Below are 22507 nucleotides of genomic sequence, written 5' to 3'. Positions count from 1 at the left end.
TTCAGGAAAGCTCTTGATACTGTTGTACATGGAAGACTGCTGTACAAATAGGAGTGGTATGGCATTAAGGGCAAGTTGCTACAATGGATAAAAGGGTGGTTGAGTGGGAGAAGATAGAGAATGGTAATCAGTGGATACTGCTCTTCATGGACTAATGTTATTAGAGGAATCCCCCATGGCTCGGTCTTGGTTCCATTGTTGTTTTGTATATTTATCAATGCAGTGATATTGATGAAGGTATATCAGGTTGTCCAAGTTTACAGATGATACAAAGGTTGGCAGGGTTGTTAATGTTAGTAATGACAGTATGCTACTACAACAGGATCTAGAAAAGTTGGGCAGATGGGCTGAGAAGTAGTAATACTACACACAGGGTGGTAGAGAATGAAAAAGACCTGGGTGTAATTGTGCAATCAGGTATGAAGTTTTCTGATCAGTGCAGATTGGCTGCCAGAGCAGCTCATGGGGTCTTGTCAATGATATATAGGAATTTTGTCAGAAGGGAAAAGAAGTTCATTATCCCTTTATATAAGGCAATGGTCAGGCCACACCTTGAGTACTGTATACAGGTCTGGAGGCCTCATTTTAGGAAAGATGTAGAGCTGCTGGAATGAGTACAGAGAAGGGCAATGAGATTGGTGAGCAGAGCAAAGGGTTTCTGTTACCAAGAAAGGCTTAAGTTCTGCAAATTATAGCATCTGAAGACTAGACACCTGCAAGGTGATCTGATTGAGGTGTATGAGGCCCTGAATGGGCTGAACAGGCTCACTGCTGATCAGATTCTTCCTCTTGCTTAGATTACGAACCAGAGGGGGCATAAATTCAAATTGAGGAAAGACAGTTGTAGAATAGATGTGCAGAAATTTGCCTTTAACCAACTCGTAGTTGATTGCTGGAACAAACTTCTAGCTGTCGTGGAAGTTGTTGATAGCTTAAATAAATTTCAAGGAAGATCTGGACAAACTTTTAGAGCAAATGGATGTGTGAAATGGGTTTTTTTTTTTTTTTTTTTGACTGATGCTGTATAAGCTTGCTTTCTTGTATCATATGCTTCTACTAATGCTATGCTTTCTTATTTTTGCATCTGGCAACTTGTGTACTATGGATATTCATGAACGACTAAAGTTTTACAAAAAATAAATCACAAAACTATTAACATAAGTAATGTTAGAAGAACCAAAAATATTTCATAGATTGTGTAACACATTTCCGATGAACTTAGCAACAGAAGACCAAGGGCAGAAGACAGCCAAATGTATTGTTAGAAAATTGCCAAAAATATTTCAGAGATGGTATATTACATTTCTGGTAGAAGACCAAGGTCAGTCTCTGATGACCAAATCCAGTGATCCAAGTCTGATGATCACGTCCCTAGATAAATTCATCCTCAAGCACATGCATATAACATCTTTCAATAAATAACAGAACTTGGTTGTTCTGATTACAGAAAAATATCCACAGATATCTTTCTGCACATTTATGGATATGTGCCAGCCAATTAAGAGGAGGAATAAATTTTTCAAAAAGAAATTTGCCAACACCTTGTCAATTTCAATAATTACTCAAGTGCCTTTTTTAAAGATGTAATAACCGGAGACAAGACCTGAGTGTTTCAATGTAACCTTTATGCTTCTTTTTTTTTTTTTTTTTTTTTTTTTTTTTGTTTAATGATAACCTCAGACACAAAAGACTATTAAAACTTATAGTACTGTGAATGGGTTGAGGGGTGTGAAGACAATAGAAACTTGATGACATTCAGCTTGAAATTCAACAGATTGTAATTTTCAGGAACATCCTTCTTCCTTTTGAGTTTGTCAACTCAAAAGGAAGAAGGATGTTCCAAAGAACAAAAGCAGACATAATAAATGAAGGAGGAAAAAAAAAAAGTTATTTCAGTCAATTTTTGCAAGCACTGCATTCTGTCATCTTACTTTTTTTTTTTCTCCATCTGTTAAAGACTCAAACAACACTAGCCTTGTATACACAACAAGTATAGCTGTCCTCTCTGCAATAGTACCTGCTATACTCACTGACAATCATACCTCTTTAGAAGTCTGTAGGATCTTGTTAATTCCTCATCGCTGATAAATCATATTTATACACCCGTGTTGGGTCACGTGGCTGTATGGTGCATTGGTGGACACATAATGCCACCACCACCTTTGATTTACATATTTTTGCATACATTATTGCATATAATCCAACCCTCCATGGTTTAAATAGTATGGTGTAGCCGAGTGGTCATGGACAAAAGTGCACTAACACATGCCCTTTTAGTGGACTGTGGTTCAAGCCTGTGACTGCTAAATACGATTAGCAGTTGTATTCCTGATTTATTGTAAACTTCTCTAACCTGGTGGTCATGCTGGAGTATAAACAAGAACATTTTTTAAAGTGATTAAGCAGTGTATTAGTGCCACCTGAGATATTGTGTATAATTTCTGTTTCTCTTTTACTTGATTAAATGAGCAAATTATACCCCAGGTCTAACAGTTATTCTGATTGCATTGATTAATCTTACAAGAATTTACTTGGAAAAACTTTTTTTTATCTTTGTGTCAAATGACTTGTGTCAAAGTTCCATGCTTCCTTTTCCATTTATATTAAAACCCATAATATTCGAAAATAAACTATTAAATAAATCTAATGCTGATTTTTAAATACATAAAAAAAGAAACCTCGCTTTGCAGCTAAAGTGTATGCTTTCCTTGTATTCAGTTAGCTACAAATTTTCTCATTTTTGCTTTTATCTTCTTTACATCTAAATATTTATGTTGCATTGTTGCTTAGAGGGAAAAAAGTGTGCACTTCCTCACTTTGGTTGTTTTTCCTTGTGACAATCTAAACAGCTCAGTCCAATGGGCAGGTGATGTAACACTCACATGTGTAAACTGCACATTTTTATTTGACAGTATATATTGAATATTTGTAATATGTCCTTTACATACTAAGAAATGTATATATATAATGATGAAATCACATTTCATTAAACCTAAGTGATTATGTTATGTCAACTTAAACATTTTAAACACATCCTCACCCAATCCCATAGTTTTTAGGGATTTTTTATCCCAAAAATGGATAAAGCAGCCTTAGAACACACACACACTTTACAAAGTTATTGTTGATACTTCACAATCTGAATTGCCTTGGCACTAGTCCAAATAACCCATATATACCTTATAACTTCCTTATATTTAGTTTGACCGTAATTGGTCATTATTAACAATAATAAATCCCTCCCCCTTTTTTTTTTGTAATAATTGTTTAAAAAAAAAAAAAGAACATTTATGGTTGTTGTTAAATGATTATTTGTTAATTGATTATTGAACTGAGGCTAAAATATTTAGATTTAGATATCTAGATTAATTATTAAAATTAATTAGTGTACCTGAACTGAATAACCAAACAGTTTTGTTTTGCTATTGAAAATATAACACTCCACTGTATAGAATAATCTTTTTGTTATGAAAGCAAGGTTACTATATGTTATAGCACCTTCCAAGATGTCTTCTTTGTAGTATGTATCAAGAAATTAGATAAAATTATCTAATCACAAGAACAAAATTTAAAATAGGTAAAAAAACTTTTCTGTATCTGCTTTCATTACATAAACTTTATTCTACACAGTGTTGCGCTATATTTAAACATATGTTTCTTGTGTATTTCCTTTAAGTGAAAATTGTTAATGTAATAGTAATTATAGATAAGTATGTTTGATATAGCCCAGCCCTTAAAATAAAAATATTGCATCTGGTACAATTTTTAGTTACACATTTCATTTATTATCTTATGTATAAACAGATGTATTTAACTAAACAGTTCTTTTTAAACCTGACAAGAGAGTAGTGTTATATAAATATTTATCTACTGTGCACTAAAATAAGACAGATAGTAGGGAAAATATGTGGTAATGTTTCAGACCAATCCAGAAGAGAAGTGGGGAATGTCTTTATGGAATGTACTTAAGTATAGTTGATTCTTAGCATTTACATGTAAGCTAATTCTACACACCTATTTTGTGGTCATATTAATTACAAAAAAAAAAAAAAAAAAAAAAGCTTTAAAGTCACAGGGTGAAATTTTATTTTAGAAGAAAGGAAAATTTTTGTAACAGCTTGAAATATATTTTAAGGTTGATGTTGGTTTAGGTACTCATACTGTTCAGTTATAATACTTATTAAATTCTCTTTTTCTGCTATTTTCCTGGTCATCAAAAATTTTCCTCCACAAAAACCTCTTTCTAAAATAATTGTTAGAGTATCTATATTCTTGTTTCATGTTTTAACTATTTTCACTCTGTGTTCCACTTTTAATTTTCTAACCTGTTTTGCCACTTTGTTGTCCAGACAGGTTGGAACTTTTTTTTTTCCTTTTTTTTTTTAAATTTTTTTTTGTTTTATAATAGACCTCTTTTACTTTAATTCTCTAGTTTCTGCATTTTATGGTTTTCTACAACTTCTTCTCTAATTTTCTTTGTATATCATTTAACCTCCTCTCTCTATTGATGTAGTGTACTTTTGCTATTTTTTGCACAGTCTCCTGCATCTTTATGTTGAATATCTTCCTCATCTCGACTCTTCCCTTTAAATTCACTTTACTAGGAGCAATCATAGGAGCTTTGAATGCATGCATCCTTTCTGTAAGTACATCCTCTGTTAATCTTGTTCTAGTAGCAAATCATGCCTATCCTTTTTTGCTTTTTCATTTGCTTGTTATTCTCTTTACATTGTATTCCTCATCTGCTATTATAATATACAATGATGATGAATTGCATGTTGCTGCTAGAAGTTTCAATGTTCCATTCTCTGTAACAATTCAGATTCTATAATTAGAGTAATCAGTAGGCTCTTGACGGTCTGCACATTTGCTTAGTTGTGTTGAACAACATCAACTACAGATAGATATAATTATTTTAATATTAGCTGAAAAGAAATTTCTGTATTTAATTTTCAGAGACTACATCAATTATACTTAGGGTGCCTCCGTAGCTAGGTGGGAAGGAGCAGCAGTGCTTAGCACACGCTTCTTGATTAGACCGGGGTTTGAGCCCATCACCACCAATATGGAGGATGTGGAAAGGTCAGGGAATGACCACCGCATATTCTCGGAGCAATATGGCCTTAGTTGCTAATGCTCCTAAAAACCAAAAATAACAAATAACAATTATACTTTTGAGGGTGCATCTACACAATGCCTCTTGTTTTGCATGAAGCACATGCAGTGTGGTGTGAAAGTGCATTCAGCAATTTAAAAATGCATGTGCAACTTAGCACATGTCCATCTAGTGTCTGCGCATTGCTTCAAATTGTCAGTTACATTCCATATATTGGTGATCTAATATGGTCATTAAAAAGCATGAATGCAAACTGATAATAAATATGAAGCCATTTGTGGAATAAACTTAAATGGTATTAAATTAAATCACAAAAATGACTACTATTAAAGCTAGATAGTTTAGAGGAGAGGAGAGAAGTTGCATAAAAAAGTGGTAATTTTTGTGATTTAATTTAATATTATCTCTTTTTATTATTAATTTTATTTCTGTGAATGCATGCAAAGATGTCTTCCTTCCTATTTAATATGCTTAATATGTCAGTGGATCTACTTGTTTTGTGCAGAAGTGATTGTGAATAAGGAATTTTTTTTTAAAATTGAACAAAAATACAATGTTGTTTGAAATTTTAGTGTGAAATTACTAAACTCCTTATTTAGGAATTTCACTTAGATGTCACCAAAAGATTTTTTTCCTTAAATTCTTTTGATGTTCTTTGCAGAAACAAGATCTAATATTTTCGATATTATTATCACTGTTTTGATGCCAAATCTGTATTTTGAACTCTTTGCTTAGTGATTTCCCCTAAATATCCTTTCTAAGTGTGCTTTCCACAGTACTTCAAACAATTAATAGTCTTCTTGTATTTTAAGTTATTTTCATATTATCAAATGATATATATGAGGGGAAAAAGCAGAAACACATTTATTAATACATATGCACTGTATCAAATGAGATTGATGTTGCAAAAAGTGACAGATCAGTTTGAACAAATCAGGAGGAACTCAGGTTAAGCAAAGTATAAGCCAAAACTAGTAAATTATTAAGTTCAACATTATTCATTGAAGCGCAGCACTGTTTCCACAATCAAATCAAAATGAGTATTAAGTTATTGTTTTTTAATGTTTATAAATTTTTTTTTGCTGTAAAAGGCAATGGTCAGGCCACAACTACGGTACTATGTACAGGTCTGGAGGCCTCATTTTAGGAAGGATGTAGAGTTGCTAGAACAAATACAAAGAAGGGCAAAAAGATTGGTGAGAAAACAAAGGGGTGCTCTTACCAAGAAAGGCATAAGTTCTACAAATTTCAGCATCTGCAGAGTAGGCACCTGCAAGGTGATCTGATTGCTGTGTTTAAGGCCTTGAATGGGTTATACACCGGGGTAATCACCTCCCTGTCCCTTCTAGAAAAATTCCTATATATCATTGACAAGACTCCATGACCTGCCCTGGCAGCCCATCTGCACTGCTCAGCAAACTTCATATTTGACTGCACAATTACCCCCCAGGTCTTTTTCACTTTCCACAGTGTAGTACCACTCTTGGGTTATTGCTACTCATATACAGTACTTTGCATTTGTCAATGTTAAACTTCATTTGCCACTTCTCAGCACATTTCTCCAACTTCTCTAGATCCAGTTTCAGTAGCATACTGTCTTTACTGTCGTTAACAACCCTGACCCTGCCAACCTTTAAATCATCTGAAAACTTGGACATTAATCCTGATATACTTTCATCAATATCATTGATGAATACACCGAACCCTGGGGAACTCCACTAATAACATTTTTCCATAAAGAGAAGTGTCCATTGATTAATACTTTCTGTTGTCTCTCACTAAACCATCCGTTTTTCCATTGTAGCAACTTATCCTTAATGCCATACCTCTCCAATTTGTACAGCAGGCAGTCTTCCATGTGCAACAGTATCAAAAGCTTTCCTAAAATCCAAGTACATGTGTGTGGACATGTTTATGTAAGGGGGGCTCCTCGAACGTCAGTTCATCTCCGCCTGATATCTCTGTGAAGAACAGTATCACTACAAATGGGCCAGATATGTGTGTGACGGAGGTTTGTGTGTATTCTCTGTGTGTTCTGTTGTTATGTTCTGGCCACTTGGCTACTCAGAAGCATCAGTCACCTGGACAGATGATTCTGGGTACTTGTCTACACCACGGGAAGGTGGGCCAGTTCCAGCAGTAGTTGGGACAACTATGGTCTCAGAGTATGAGACAAAAAAAAAAAAAAAAAATTCCTTCTCTGGGGCCCATTCCAGAGGGGGGGGGGAAGACCTGAAAGGAAGAGAAAGAAAAGAATAATAATGATTAAGAATAATAACTAAGATAACAAAAAAAATAAAAATAATAAATATATATACTAAGTATATATATATATATATTGGTTTTTAGCATATATACACAATCATACATACATATATATACCAAAAAGTGAAAGGGGGAAAAACCAAAGGGGGAAGAGAGAGAGAGAGAGAGAGATAGAGAGATAAAGAAAAGAAGAGTAGATCTTCCAGTTGTGCAACCATTAAGAACGGCAGCATAAAAACACTTCGATGCCTCTGGCCAGATGGATTTGATCAACCTCGTATCACTGGAATCATGCTTTTCCTTAGTTCAAACACTTCTTTAGCAAATACCTGGAGCATCTGAAACTTACTACAGTCTCTTAAAAATATAGCTTCTTCTCCTGGAGCTATACTCTCAAGAATTTCATGTATCGCTGTCCTGGCGTTGTCATATATTCGACAATCATATAGTATATGCTGCCACTCTTCCCTGGCCCCGTAAAAACAAAGGTCCTTGTTGCTTAGTCCTAATGCATATAATTTCTCATTCATTGACCCGTGCCCTGTTAACAAAAATGACGACTGTAAACTAGGTGTAAACCAATTGCGAACTTTTTTATCATTCAGAAAAGTCACATTCGCGATAAACAAGTTGGTCACTCTTCCAGTAGGTATGGTATCCCATCTTGTCTGCCATAAATTGATTATTTCATTCATACATCTTTTATTTTCGCCTCTACAGTCAGAGCAAATATTGATCTCTATACCAAAAATTTCTGTAGGAATTTCCCTCTTAATACGGTAGCAAAAACCACGATACAACAAATGTATCGTGGTTTTTGTATCGAAGGGTAGCGCTCCGGCCAACACCTGCAGCGCAGCAGTGGACACCGTTCTGCACACTCTTAGAATACCAAGAAGCATGATGTGTTGTATGGAATTTAGTTTAGCCCGAAACGTAGCTATTTTAACTCTGTGGAACCAGGCTCTTGCAACGTATGTAGTTATAGGAAGGAATACTGCCTTGTAATACAGAAACAGTGTTTTATTATTACTGAGGCTGCCATAGCCTAGTGGTCAGGTGCGCGGGTGCATAAGTACACGTGCCTTGAGTGACCGGGGTTCAAACCCGTGACTGCTGAATACGGTGCTGTTTCTTGTATTCTGTGTATCTTGTAAACTCCTCTGACCGTTTGGTCGTCCCAGAGTATAAACAGAAAATTTATTTTTATTATTATTATTATTATCAATAGCCATATGGTGTGAGAAGCCTGTGGCTTATACTGCACCAGGAAAAAAAAAAAAGTTCCCAAGTTACCCTGAGAGAGAGAGAGAGAGAGAGAGAGAGAGAGAGAATCAAAAGTAGAAGGGAGTCACCAAGAAAGAGAAGACTGATGATATCCAGCTCAGGACGCTGGGTGTGCCAAGCCCATACTCACCAGATGTGAGCCCCCGGGAAAAATTATGTGATAGGCCCCAGTCAGACTTTGAAATTCTAATGATAATTTCGTGATTTTATTGCTTAAATATAATAAGTGCCGGTGAAATGATAACTTACTGTCCACAATAATTCCCAGGTATTTAGTATCAAGGACCATAGGTAACTGTACACCATTCAGTTTGATCTGAGGAGGTCGATTTATATCTAAAGCTGTTTTAAATAACATCATTTTAGTTTTGTAAGGACTAATAGCAAGCTTATAGCTTTGAGCCCAAGAACTTAAGTCTGTCAGCACACTACTAGCTTTCTGTTCTAAGAGTGAGCAAGATCGTCCTGCAATTATAATTGTCAGATCATCTGCAAATGCCAGCACCTTACAATTAGGGAATGTGCGAACCAACCAATTCTGTAAGATTAGGTTCCAAATAAGGGGTCCCAAGACACAGCCTTGAGGACACCCTCTCACAACCTGTTTTCGTAGCTCAAAGTGCTTGGACTTCACTAGCACATATCTATTTGAAAAGTAAATGTTGAAAAGCATATATAATTCCTTGGAACATTCAGCGTTTCTTAACTGAGTCATCGCTGCCTCCCACCAAACAGTATAAAATGCCCCTTTGAAATCAACGTAGATTGCTAATTCATATTTGGATGTAGAATTCTCTATATGCGTTCGAAATGCCACTAGACAATCTTCACAGGATTTCCCAGGAGTGAACCCATATTGCTGAGGCGATATCATATCCTGCTGCACTAGCAGGTCGGTTACCTGTAATGCCATTAACCTTTCAAGGATATTACCAAGGTTTGCCAAAAGAGCGATAGGGCAATATGATTTAGGTTCATATAGTGGCTTCCCAGGTTTTCTCACTGACTTCAATAATGTAATCTTCCACTGCATTTGTTATACATTAATAAAAGGATTTTAGGTAATGTTTTATAGAACCTCGTTATAAATATATTCTCGACTAAATCAATTCCAGGGCATTTTGTGAGATTAAGCTTCTTCAAAACTCTTGTAAGTTCTTCCATCGTAAACTCCGCAATATGTTCTCTAGCTACATAGAGCCGATTATCTCTGTACATATACCAGTTTGATACTCAGTATCTTCCTGAGGATCATCAGTTGGAAATAGCTTACTTAAAATTATCTCAGTGGAGTCCTTCCAACTAATAGTCTCACTGATATCCGTGGTTACAGTATTAAACACTTCTCCATACCTGCATTTGTCACGTGACAGTTTATACAGTAAACCCCACGGGTTAGAATTTCCCGATTCTTTCACAAAAAGTGTCCATGTCACCCGTTTCTGATCAGCTATCTTCCTACTGTAGTTGTTTTTTAAGAACAAATACTCATCGTGCAGCCTTGCAACCTCGGAGGGGGACCAATGTCTGTGGCGTTGATACTGTCTTCTAGACCCGTTTACTGCTCGCCTTAATACTGTTAACTCTGAAGTCCACCAAGGACAGGATTTCGATCTAGCAACTTTCTTCTTACCAGCCTTGTACACTGTTCTTATAATTGAATCCTGTATAAATACAGCAAGAGAGTCTGTTGTTGTTGTTGTTGTTGTTGTTGTTGTTGTTATTTGGTTTTTAGGAGCATTAGCAACTAAGGCCATATTGCTCCGGGGATGTGCGGTGGTCATTCCCTGACCTTTCCGCATCCTCCATATTTGGTGGTGACGGGCTCGAACCCCGGTCTAATCAAGAAGCGTGTGCTACACACTGGTGCTCCTTCCCACCTGGCTACGGAGGCGCCAGCAAGAGAGTCAGCCGAATATTCTATTAGCTGACGTTGCCTTATCACAGAGAAGTCCATAAGAATTGATGCATCGAACGCAGACCAATCAATTGTTTTCAGTGAGAACTGAACCAACCTGGGCACTCGATATTGACTAACTAAAGTTGTAACAGTTTTTACATAAAAGGAGATAATTCTATGATCACTAGATGTCCAGTCAGAGATGACTCGTGGGAAGGAGCAGAAGTGGGCAGCACATGCTTCTTGATTAGACCGAGGTTCGAGCCCGTCACCACCAAATACGGAGGATGCGAAAAGGTGAGGGAATGACCACCGCATATCCCGGAGCAATATGGCCTTAGTTGCTAATGCTCCTAAAAATCAAAAAAAAAAAAAAAAACCTTAGATACTAAATTTTTTACATCAACACTAGTTTTCAGATTACTGTTTTCAGAAGCTCGTAATATTATGACATTTTCACTCGATCCTACTGATTTTTCCTTCACCAAAGTTGCTCCAAGGGCAGTGTCAGCATATGATCTCACAGAGGAGGCAACCTGCAACTGTGTACCCTCGGGTGACACTCAAGTCAAGTGGACCCAATTTCGGCGAAGTCCAGGCGGTCTGTGACAGCCAAATCCTCTGCTTGCACCTTCACAATGGTGGGACTGTTAGTGGTAGATGACCCTCATCAACCGGTGAAATACCACCACTTTGCTTATTGGAGGCTTGAAGTGATGGAACCTATGTTTAGTCTAGAGCTAAGTTCCGGTCAACCCTTCCCTATCTCTTCCATCATGCAGTATGATTGATGACTTTTGAGGTTATGATGAACGTCGTGGTGAGATCCAATATTCCTTACATTTCGAGGGTACAGCTCTAAAATGGTGTTTGCAGGCCGGCCGCTAGTTAGTACACCAGACCGAACCTATTGGTAACTCTAGGAGGCTTCCGGATCAGCTAGTGTATAATCTTGCTACCTCTACTCTGCCAGATAGTGACTGGAGGGAGTCCGAGTAGTGTGTATGCGGGGAGAATTGTCGAGGCCACGTTATGTCAAGTATCTGGATATATTCTTACCACGTGTACGCCATATCCAAAAATTTCATTACTTCATACAGCATGTTCCACCCACTTTTTTTTACTATTGAATACACCATGAATTGTCAAACTAATAGAGCAAGCTTATCTGCGAAAAGATCTAAACTTCCCAAGCACTTCCTAATTCATTTCGAAGTACACGGTCGAAGTGAGAGGTCATTTAGGCACTTCAGATCACAACTTGGTGATTGTCTCTTCTCCAATGGAACCTTTATGTCATGGCTAATCCCAACCTCGTGTTGTTTGGCACTACAAGAATGCAAAATGGGATGACCTGTGAGACTTCTTTTCCATGATCGGATTACTGTTTCAAAACTTCTGATGTCAACGTTTGCTCAGATCATGTCAGTGAAATTATTCTTGCAGGAATGGACTCCTTTATCTCACACTCCACTTTGAAATCTCGTCCTTTATCTAAACCTTGGTTTTCCAATAAATGTGCTAAGGCTGTTCAAGAGAAGAATGTTGCATATCGTAATTGGCTTGTTTCTAATTCTTCAGTTTCATTTTCTGCCTACACCAAAGCTTGCAACAATTGTAAAGCAGTTATTAACCAGTCCAAACTAGAGTTTGAACAGGCTAAGAGTAGAAAACTTGCTTCTTTCCCCAATGGTAGCCGAGCATTCTGGTCTCTATTGGCCGAGGTGGGAGCAGAATGCATCTCTGCTCCCACCTCTGTCCAAACTAGATGGTTCTTTTGTCACTTCAGCCAAGGATAAAGCTGACCTGCTAGCATCCCATTTTCCTTCTGGCTCATGTATTAATGATCTTGGTGAAACACCTCCCACCCTTCCCAACACGCTCCATTCAATGCCTCCTGTGGTCTTCCGTCAAAAGGATATCAGAAGGATTTTGATGAATCTCGATGCTAAGAAAGCTCCAGGTCCTGATGGTATTTCTCCACTTGTTCTCAAAACCTGTGCTCCTGAACTTACTCCTATTCTTTGCCGCCTTTTTTCACTTTCTTATTCCAAAGGTGTTTTTCCTTCTGCTTGGAAATTTGCTCATATCCAGCCAGTTCCTAAAAAGGGTGACAAATCCCTCCCATCCAGTTATCGTCCCATTGCAATTACTTCTACTCTTTCTAAAGTAATGGAGAAATCAATTAACCACCAACTCTTAAACTACCTAGAAACCTTCCGTCTAATCAACGATCACCAGTATGGATTCCATCAGTGTCGAACCACTGGTGATATTCTGGCATATGTTACCCATTTATGGACTAATTCAATGGAAAGGTTCGGTGAAACACAAGTAGTTGCTTTTGACATCTCAAAGGCTTTTGATCGAGTTTGGCATAAAGGTCTTCTAAACATGCTTCCATCTTATGGTTTGCCAGCTGTTTTTAGTAATTGGTTATCCAGTTTTCTCTCTGATCGCTCACTGAGGGTGATGGTAGACGGCTCTCTGTCTTCTAACTTCTCCACTAATGCCGGTGTCCCCCAATGTTCAGTTCTTTCCCCCACTCTTTTCCTCTTGTATATTAATGACCTTCTTCCATTGACTGGAAATCCTATCCATAGTTTTGCCGATGATAGCACACTGCATTCCACTTTCCATTTTGAGAAACCTTGTCCTGCTCAATCAGCTTCAACTTCTCAAAAATCTGCTACCAATTCCTTAAATGCCAATCTTCAGGTAATTCTCCAGTGGGGCAAAGACAACTTAGTTAATTTCAACCCTTCTAAAACTCAGTCTTGTCTTATATCTCACAAAAAGGATTCTTCTGCTCCTATGCTTATCTTTAGTGACACTCCGATTTCTAGGCAAAATAATATATCTCTTTTGAGGATTACCCTGACTTGTAATCACTCTTGTCACAAGCACATTACAAATATTGCTTCCTCTGCATCTAAAAAATTTGGTTTTCTCTTTCGCTCTCGGCGTTACTTTTCTTTCAAACAGCTGCTCCCTCTGTATAAATCGCAAATCTGCCCAGCCATGGAATATTGTTCCCTCATCTGGAGTGGTGCCCCCAAAACCTCTCTCAGGCTTCTTGATTCCATTCAGAAGAGGGCAGTTAGGTTAATTAATGATTCATAACAGAGTCTCTCCACTCGCTTTCTCATAGACGTACTGTTTCTGCTGCATTCCTCTTCTACAGATACTTCCATGGGCACTGTTCTTCTGAATTGGCTTCTGTAATTCCAGCTCTCTCTTTCAAAACAGTCCGAACATGTGCCGCCACCAGCCAACATCCATTTACTGTCCAACTTCAAACCCACGGAACCAACTTTTCATCTTCCTCGTTTATTCATTCAACTGCTGTTTTCTGGAACAACCTTCCTTCATACGTATTTCCTGAAAATTACAATCTACAGAAGTTCAAGTCCAATGTCAACAAATATCTTCTTTCGTCTTCTCAACCTGCAACCCAAGCACGGTACTAAGTACTATAGGTTCTAATACCTCTCGTGTGGCGCCTCCATAGCCAGGTGGGCAGGAGCGGCAGTGCGTACCACACGCTTCCTGATTAGACCGGGGTTCGAGCCCGTGACCACCAAATATGGAGGATGCGGAAAGGTCAGGGAATGACCACTGCATATCCCCGAAGCAATATGGCCTTAGTTGCTAATGCTCCAAAAAACAAACAAACAAACAAACAAACCTCTCGTGTTTGGGGTTCACATAAAAAAAAAAAAAAAAAAAAAAAAAAAAAAAATACACTGCTGTATTTGTTTCAGCAGTTTGATTAACTGATTGCTGGCTATGATCCATTTTATTAATATTCCGTACTGAATTAAGAGAGCTGTAATGACAGTCTCAAGATTTGACCATTTTTCCATAATTGTATCTTTAGCCTTTTTAGAAACTCTGTTGGTCTCCCCCATGAGGAAGCTCATTACATCTTTTCTCATATTGGATATCTTGTCATTGAAAGATGGATCCTGTGATTTATCCAGAATTTCTGTCTTGTCATTTTCTCCAGAGCTTACAGAAGTTCCAACTCCTTGAGTTAATATGGAACCTTCACTATTAGCGTTTTCTTGAGTTGACTGCAATAACGTTTCCTGATTCGGCTTTGGAGAACTGCTAACTCTAGCTTTTGAGCCAGTTAGAGGTTTTCTTAATGAATTAGTCTTTTCCATGTTAGATCTCATAATCCTCAATTCGATTATTAATCATGTTATTCTTTAAAAACAGCAGTTAAAAAAAAAAAAAAAAATTGTTAAATGTAAGGTCTGGAAGTGACTCAGCTGTTTACATATGAACTGTAATTATTTAGTCCCATGGGACAATAAAGATCAGGGGAAGTACGCTCTCCCGTAGCCGAGAGCAATGAGTTCCGAGAAAACAGCGCTCAGTCCAGTACTTCCAGAAGGCGACAAGTTTATTCAATTCGCAACCAATGACAGCAAACGCCGTTAACTCCGAACAAAGACTCTGTATCGACATTGATGTTCATACCCAAATTAAAAATACAAAATACTTATCAATGCAGATGAATCCATCGAAGTCACGAGCATTGGCAGGCAGCACATCACTTTATAATAGTCTGAAGATGAGAAAATATTATGCTTGCAGATTTAATTATCCAGAAAAGGCAAAAACTTGGGTGCATGCAAAAGACACCAGCACACAGTAAATGCCACCTACAGCCCATGAAATTCAAGTACAGTAAACCCCCGCTATTAGCGGTATCTGTATTCGCGGTCGCTGATTTAATATAAAATGAAACCTGAAAAAATGTAAATTTTAAAGCGCCGTGAACATTTTCCACCATAAAAAAACAATGGCATGGCTAAAATTATCTTTCCCGGTCAAAACAGCACTCAGTGAGTGTGGGGAGACGGGTGACAAAATTGCGAGCTTGGATGTTTCTCGCTAATCCTTGTTCAGTATGGGTTATGCACTTGCTTTTAATTTATATGTTTATAAATTGAATGAATTTATCTTTTTGTAAATTGATAAGCTTACAAAAGTGATAAATCTACCGTTTAGAAGTGTAAAACAGACTTTTTCGAGTGTGTTAACGGAAGAAAGTGACTTTATTGTGGACAAGTTCTTTCTAACCCGTACAAAAATATGGCTACAAATAACAAGGGAAATGTGAAAAGATCAAAGAAGGTGATAACATTAGTGAATAAAATTGAGTTATTAGACAAAATTTCTAATGGTGAAAGTATCTCCTCAGTGGCAAAACATTATAAAATCAATGAGTCAACGGTACGATCAATCAAAAAATTGGGGAAAAAAATCCACTGTAGTGTCCGTGAAAACGCGCTAATTGCTTCAAAAATTTGCTCTGTGACTCATGATGTTAAATTAGAAAAAATGGAAAAAGCTTTAAATCTGTGGATAGAAGACCGAACTCAAAATAAAATTCCGTTAAGTTCACTCATCATTCGTGAAAAGGCAAAACTCCTTTATCAACACTTTAGCGAAACTGGTGATAGCACTGGTGGGATAAGTTTTTTAGCTAGCAAAGGCACTGGTTTGAAAGATTTGTTTGAAATTTCTAATAAATATTACATTTAATATTAAATGTTTCTTATTTTCATTTTGATGCTACATGCTTGCATTTCACTATGTACTGTCTATGTACATAGTCATATTATGAAGGTACATATAATACATACATAAACAAAATTTTAGACTAGTTTTTCTTATATATTTCATACTTTGGAACGGAACCCCTTTATTACTATGGGAGCCATAACTCAGTATTTGCGTTTTCGGTATTTGTGGCATCTCTCAGGAACATAACCCCCGCAAATAGCGGGGGTTTACTGTATATGGTATCAAAATTATTTTTGGCATTCAGTTCCTTTGTGGCCACATCATAGTACACAATCAAATTAGTCATACAAGACTTCCCTTTAACAAACCCATGCTGTGTCTTAACTATTACTGCAGCCTTGATGATCCTGCAATGCTTCTTTAACCAGTGATTCCATTTTTTACCCGGAACATAAGTTAAACTAACAGGTCTGTAGTTACTTGTGTCACCTTTTGAACCCCCTTTGTGAATTGGTGTTACATTTGCACACCTCCAGTCCATGGGGACCTCCCCCGAGTCCAAGGAAGCTCTCATAATTATGGCTAAGGGTTTGCTTACTTCCTTTGCTGCCTCCTTTAATATAACTGGATAGATCCTGTCCACCCCAGTTGCCTTCCTTATGTTTGACTTCAACAATTTCTCCTCCACTTTTGTAATAACTCTCAGTTATTACAAAATTACTTAGCTCCCTGTTAGCCTTTGATAAACTTCTGGTGCTCCCCTCATTGAATGACTCCTCATGTGTGAATGTAGATGCAAAATATTCATTCAGTTTATCAGCTACCTGAGCATGATCATCAGTAGTCAACCCATCTATGTTAAGTGGTCCAATCTGTTTCATCCCTTTTCTTCTAGAGTTTACATAAGTAAAGAACTCTTTGCACCCTTTGCCAAAGATTTCTCAAAATCTGCCTTTGCCTGCCTAACTTCCTTTGTGACTTGATTACAGACAAGCTTATATCTGCCATAGGCTTCTGTATCACCTGATAATTTATATGCATTCCACACATTTTTCTGCTCTGCCACAAGCCTAATTAATTCATCTGACATCCATTAGGCCTGAACCTTGAACAATATTTCTTAGTTGGAATGAAAAGCCTAGTAACCTCCAAGATTCAGTTTGTGAAGGCTTCCCATTTAGAATTCAACATTAGTAACATCATCAGTTGATCCCACTGTACAGAATTTAAAAACTGTCTGAGATCCCTGTAGTCACCTTTATGAAAAGCAAAAGCTCTTCCCTTTATTTAGCCTTGATGGTAGTTACACCTTTAAGTAATTCCCATATCAGTACATTGTGATCACTGTCACCCATTGGTTCCTTTATCTGCAAATTCTTAATGAATGAATAATCACTGCTGATAATCAAATCAAGGGTATTACTCCCTCTGGTTGCCTCTTGAACATGCTGTTGTAGAAAACAGTCATCCAAAAAGTCTTGCTAGTGTGTGAGTGACCAAGCCAGAAGTTCCAGTCATTATCTGGGAAGTTAAAATTCCCCATTGTAAGACATTCTGATTTATTGGCCCACTCTATTTCTCTGCACAATTGCTCATTATACTCATCAGATTAATTAGGCTTATAATACACACCTACTGTCATTTTTACTTTCCCATTGCTTATGTCACACCAAACAGACTCAACATTGCATTGTCCACCAACATCAACTGGATGCACTTTCTCAGATTTTGTGTTTCTTAACTAACAGTATAATCCCTCATCCCTTCCTGTCCTGTCTATCCTTTCTGTACACATTGTACTCCCCAAATTCCAATTCTGCACTGCTTATATCTGTGTGACACCACATCTCTGATATCCCAACAGTATCTGTCTTAGATGTCTTGAATAGCAGCACTCCAAGCTCATCAAATTTATTAACTCTACTCCTAGCATTGGTGTAGGTGCAAGTATACATGCACCCATTTCTACTCTTAGTTACCCTAACACAGCCCATGTATTTATTTGTTCCTCTATGACTCCCAACACCCCAGAAATCTCCCTTGCCTTGCTTTTCATACTGCTGCTCATAGAAGTAGTGCAAGAATCACTTTTGCCTCTGCCTGTGGCCGCTGTTCCACTTATCCTTCTTGCATAGTATATTTCTCATCTCCCTGACAATAGAGTCACCAACAATAACTAGTTCCTTTGGGACCAGTGCATTCTGCCTTGGAGATTGCTGCTGTTTTGCCTGATGCACAGGAGTCAGCTCTGCCATTGAGCTGGGCAGCTGAGAGCTTGATAGGCCCTCATATTAATTTCTTCCAGGGTATTTACTCTACACCTCAAGCTCTCATAGATGCCCATCAGTACGCTGAGTTAGCACCTAATTTCTTGACACTCTAGGCATCTAGCACACAAAGACATCCTCCTTGGCTAGATCATGTCCTGTTTTAGGAAGTTCAGCAAACAGTTCACATTTTGCACATTTTTTAGACTGAGTTGCATTGGAGAAACACCTCCTTCGTTTCTGCTCCAAGTCGCAGCACTCTTGCTAGATTTCCATTGGTCATGATTTCCATTTAAATACAGTTTAATTAACAATGGAATTTAAATAAGATTAATAAATAGTTTTGATTAATTGATAATACTATATAATAAGCTAACAGATTCTTAATACAGTGCTTCGTATTACATTATCTAGTTTTATATTATACCTTACACTATCAGTTTGAGATATATACATTGCACTATTTCTTATCAATTACAATATGGGTGGCTAGTTCAAAATTATTGGCGCCAACACTGGGAGTCATAACTTCCAAAAATCACTAATTAAATTCAAAATAAGAATGTTTAATATCTTTGTAAAACACAATGTAGTATGTTAATTAACAAAGTATATGGTAAAATTATCAAAATACTTATCCCTTCACAAAAATCCACCAAATGTTCTCTTCTGCAACCAGAGCACCCTCTCCTCATTAAGAACCTGAAGGAGCCTAGATTCAAATTAAGGAAAGACAGTTGTAGAATAGGCATGCAGAAATTTGCCTTTAGCCAGCAGGTAGTTGATTGGTGGAACAGACTTCTATCTTTTGTTGTGGAAGTTGGTAGCCTAAATAAATTTAAGGCTGAGCTGGACAGGTATTTGGAACAAATGGAGGGGTGAAATGGGAGGTTTTTTTTGGCTGATGCTGCATAAGCTTGCTTTCTTGTATTGTATGCCTCTACTAGGTCCATACTAGGTGGTATAGGACCCTCAACAACTGGTGTAATACCAATTGGTGAAACCCATGTATAATCTCCAGAACAAAGCCCCTGGCAATCCCGGTTATGATGGGTATCATGACAAGATCCAATCTTCATTATATTTTTGAGGGTAATGCTCTAGAAACGGTTTTCACAAGCTGCTAGATAGTCTGCCAGACTGAACCTATTGGTAACTCTCTAGGAAGCATCCAGATCTTACTGACTATATTCCTGCTGTGCGTATGCAATACTGAAAATCTAATTACTTCATACATTCCTTTCCCCTCTACATTTACTTTATCTACTAAATGCATAATGAATGGTCAAACTAATAGGAAAAAACTTATCTGCAAAAAGAACTAAACCTCCCAAACACTTCACTGCTATTTTACAAATGTACATGGTCTCATTTCCATTTTAATAATGTCCATTTCCACCTGCCGTCTGTCATGCTCCTCTTTACTCTTTTGACTGAATTCCATTTATCAAACATTCAACCATTCAATCCCAATTATCAAACATTCAATCACTGTTCATCTCAGTTCTCATTATTCACTCTATGATTCATTTCACTTCAAAGATGGTAGTTATGCATATATCTACCCTGATAGTTCCTGTGAAATACTTTCTAATTTGGAATGTCCTCTTTTTGTTATTCTCTGACTTAAAATCTCTCTACCCATTCCATCAAATTTGTCTGTTGTTGCTATCATTCTCCCAAATCCACTAATCAACTGAGCTCTTTGACTTCTTTTCTTCAAAATTTGACTTTATCTGGTCCAACTTTCCTTACAGTAAGGTAATTTTCCCTGGTGAATTTAATTCACAACTCGAGCTGGCTTCAGTTTAATAGCTGCCTGGACCCAGCTGGTCAAGTAGCTGAGGCTTTTGCAATTTCTGATGATCTCAAACAGATTGTTCATTTACCTGCCAGAATACCAAACAATCCTAACTACACAGCCAACACTCTTGATGTTTTCCCTTCAAAAAACCCTTCCAAGTACATAATCAAGGTGAATAGGCCTCTAGACACCTCAATCACAACTTAGTGATGATCTCATCTCCATTGAAACCTTTCTCTTATGACCATTCTCTGCCTTGTATTGTTTGGCATTACAAGAATGCAAAATACAATGATCTATAGGATTTCTATTTTTCTTGGTTAGATTACAGATCAAACGGTGAAATTACTTAATCACACTATTTCAATTTCATCTCATTATTTACCAGAAATGTCATCTGCAAATGCTTCAAGCTGCCTCTTTATCCATAGCTTTTACAAAACTACACAGGAATATTATTTTAAAACCCATAGATAAAGATACAAAATTGCTACCAGAAAGCATCTTTTAACAACTTATTGAGATTGTTTGTCTCTGCCTCTCCCATCCACAGAAGCAGTAGCAATATATTTGCTGTATCCCTGTTAAAAATCCAAGGAAGTCATTACTTAAATGCTTTTAATAGATGTGCCCTGAGATATAAGAAGAGTAAACATCATTGTTTATTTTTAATTCTAGTTTTCAAATGCCTTTTCACCATGTTCAGGATTCACAGAAGCTGCTCAAAGATGGTTGAAACTGGTGCGCACATTTAAAAATCCTAGGGGAGCTCTGAATTGAATTATAGGTTTCTTTAATGTGAGAGGACAAGTTTCTCCCTATTTTCTGCAGGATTTTTCTACACTAGTGTCTTAAGGCATCTCCATAAAAAGAAATTTGGTGGATTTAGGTTAGGAAACTAAATTTAGGTTTGGTGGATTTAGGTTAGGAATTTAGGTTAGGGGAACTACACCGTCCATAGCACAGGACTACCATACCAAATGCATTTCTCTTGGTACAGCATTGTCAGATGGTTACATACCACCACACTGAAAAAGGTTGGGTTATGTAAGGTACCACCAAGCTGGAAACATTCTGGCAGATATTCAGAGGAGCATCTTGCAATAATTCAGTCATGATTTTTAGAATATTTTCATCAGAAAGGGATATAACTTGGAAAGGAAGCTTTTTCAGACACATACATATGCACTTTTTTACTTGTTTTGGCAGGCGCCTCCGTAGCCAGGTGGGAAGGAGCAGCAGTGCATAGCACATGCTTCTTGATTAGACCGGGGTTCGAGCCAGTCACCACCAAATACGGAGGATGCGGAAAGGTCAGAAATGACCACCGCATGTTCACGGAGCAATATGGCCTTAGTTGCTAATGCTCCTAAAAACCAAATAACAAACAAACTTGTTTTGGCATGCAGAATTACCCTTGTAATTTTGTCAGTGCAATTTATAAAATATTCAGTATATGACTGTGTTAAATTTAGAACATTATTTTTAATTTCTTTTTATTTACAGTGCCCAATAGAATGGTTTCATTTTGCTTGTGTGGGACTTACAAGCAAACCAAAAGGGAAGTGGTATTGTCCAAAATGCTCAGCAGAACGCAAAAAAAAATAGCAAGTGCAAGAAGCCATTTTCATTATTTATCAGACATTGACATTCATATAATAGGTAAGAGAAATAATCATCAAAAAGCTCATTGTAAAAATATTTTCTTCAATAAAAATTCAAAGCAGCAACTGTGTTTTGCATTAAAATTTTTTCACACAAAACTGCAGTTTGAATGTGTTATAATAGTAATGGTATCACTCGCATTATTTTAATTTGGCCGAAGCTTAAAAAAAAAAAAAAAAAAAAGAACTCATTCACTTTCACTAAGGTAAATCTAGAGATCAAACATATTACTTTAATTGAAGATCTTTCCTGCTATGATAAATATAGTATAATCTTGCTAGTCTGATTTGAGATTGACAAACTTTAAGGGTTTATTGGGGAAATTAGGGTTAAGCTTCAATTTATAGCTTGTAAAATATTTTTGTGGGAAATATATTTTATTCATATTGGCTAATCATTAATTTTTGCCTGTTGACTATGTGCTGAGTATAAATATAGATTTGTTCATCAAATTAGTGGTAGTAGATGTGTCCAATAAAAATCCATGATGAGCATTCCCAAAAGTGGTTCTAGAAAAAGCTTGTAAATAATGATAAATCAGGCTTAACTATTTTTCCCGAAGTGTAAATCCATTGCTAGAGTAATACAACCCAGTGTCACCTTTACTACTTTCTTAAATAAAGGTGGTTCACTGTCATGTTATAGCAGATATTCAGAGGAAC

The 22507-nt window shown here is 37.1% G+C and overlaps 1 protein-coding gene across 3 annotated transcripts in view; it reads left to right on the top strand.

Annotated features, from left to right (window-relative positions):
* Ing5 (inhibitor of growth protein 5) overlaps positions 1-21910 on the top strand; it is a 111979-nt gene extending 90069 nt beyond the window's left edge. For 2 of the 3 annotated variants that reach the window (XM_090373089.1, XM_090373091.1), the window contains exon 7: positions 21687-21910. In XM_090373089.1, the coding sequence (XP_090229215.1) occupies positions 21687-21788 (102 nt within the window). In that variant the 3' untranslated portion in view covers positions 21789-21910. Of the gene's footprint in view, positions 1-4538; positions 4639-21686 lie in introns of those variants that run through there. The other variant, XM_090373090.1, reaches the window with a different exon arrangement.
* The last annotated feature ends 597 nt before the right edge of the window (positions 21911-22507 follow it).

The sequence above is a fragment of the Mastigoproctus giganteus genome, chromosome 5, assembly GCF_048544385.1.
Source record: "Mastigoproctus giganteus isolate SK-2022 chromosome 5, ASM4854438v1, whole genome shotgun sequence".
NCBI classification, from domain to species: Eukaryota; Metazoa; Arthropoda; class Arachnida; order Uropygi; family Thelyphonidae; genus Mastigoproctus; species Mastigoproctus giganteus.
Note: the sequence above shows the minus strand (reverse complement) of the source record. Positions and strands in the feature narration are given on the sequence as shown.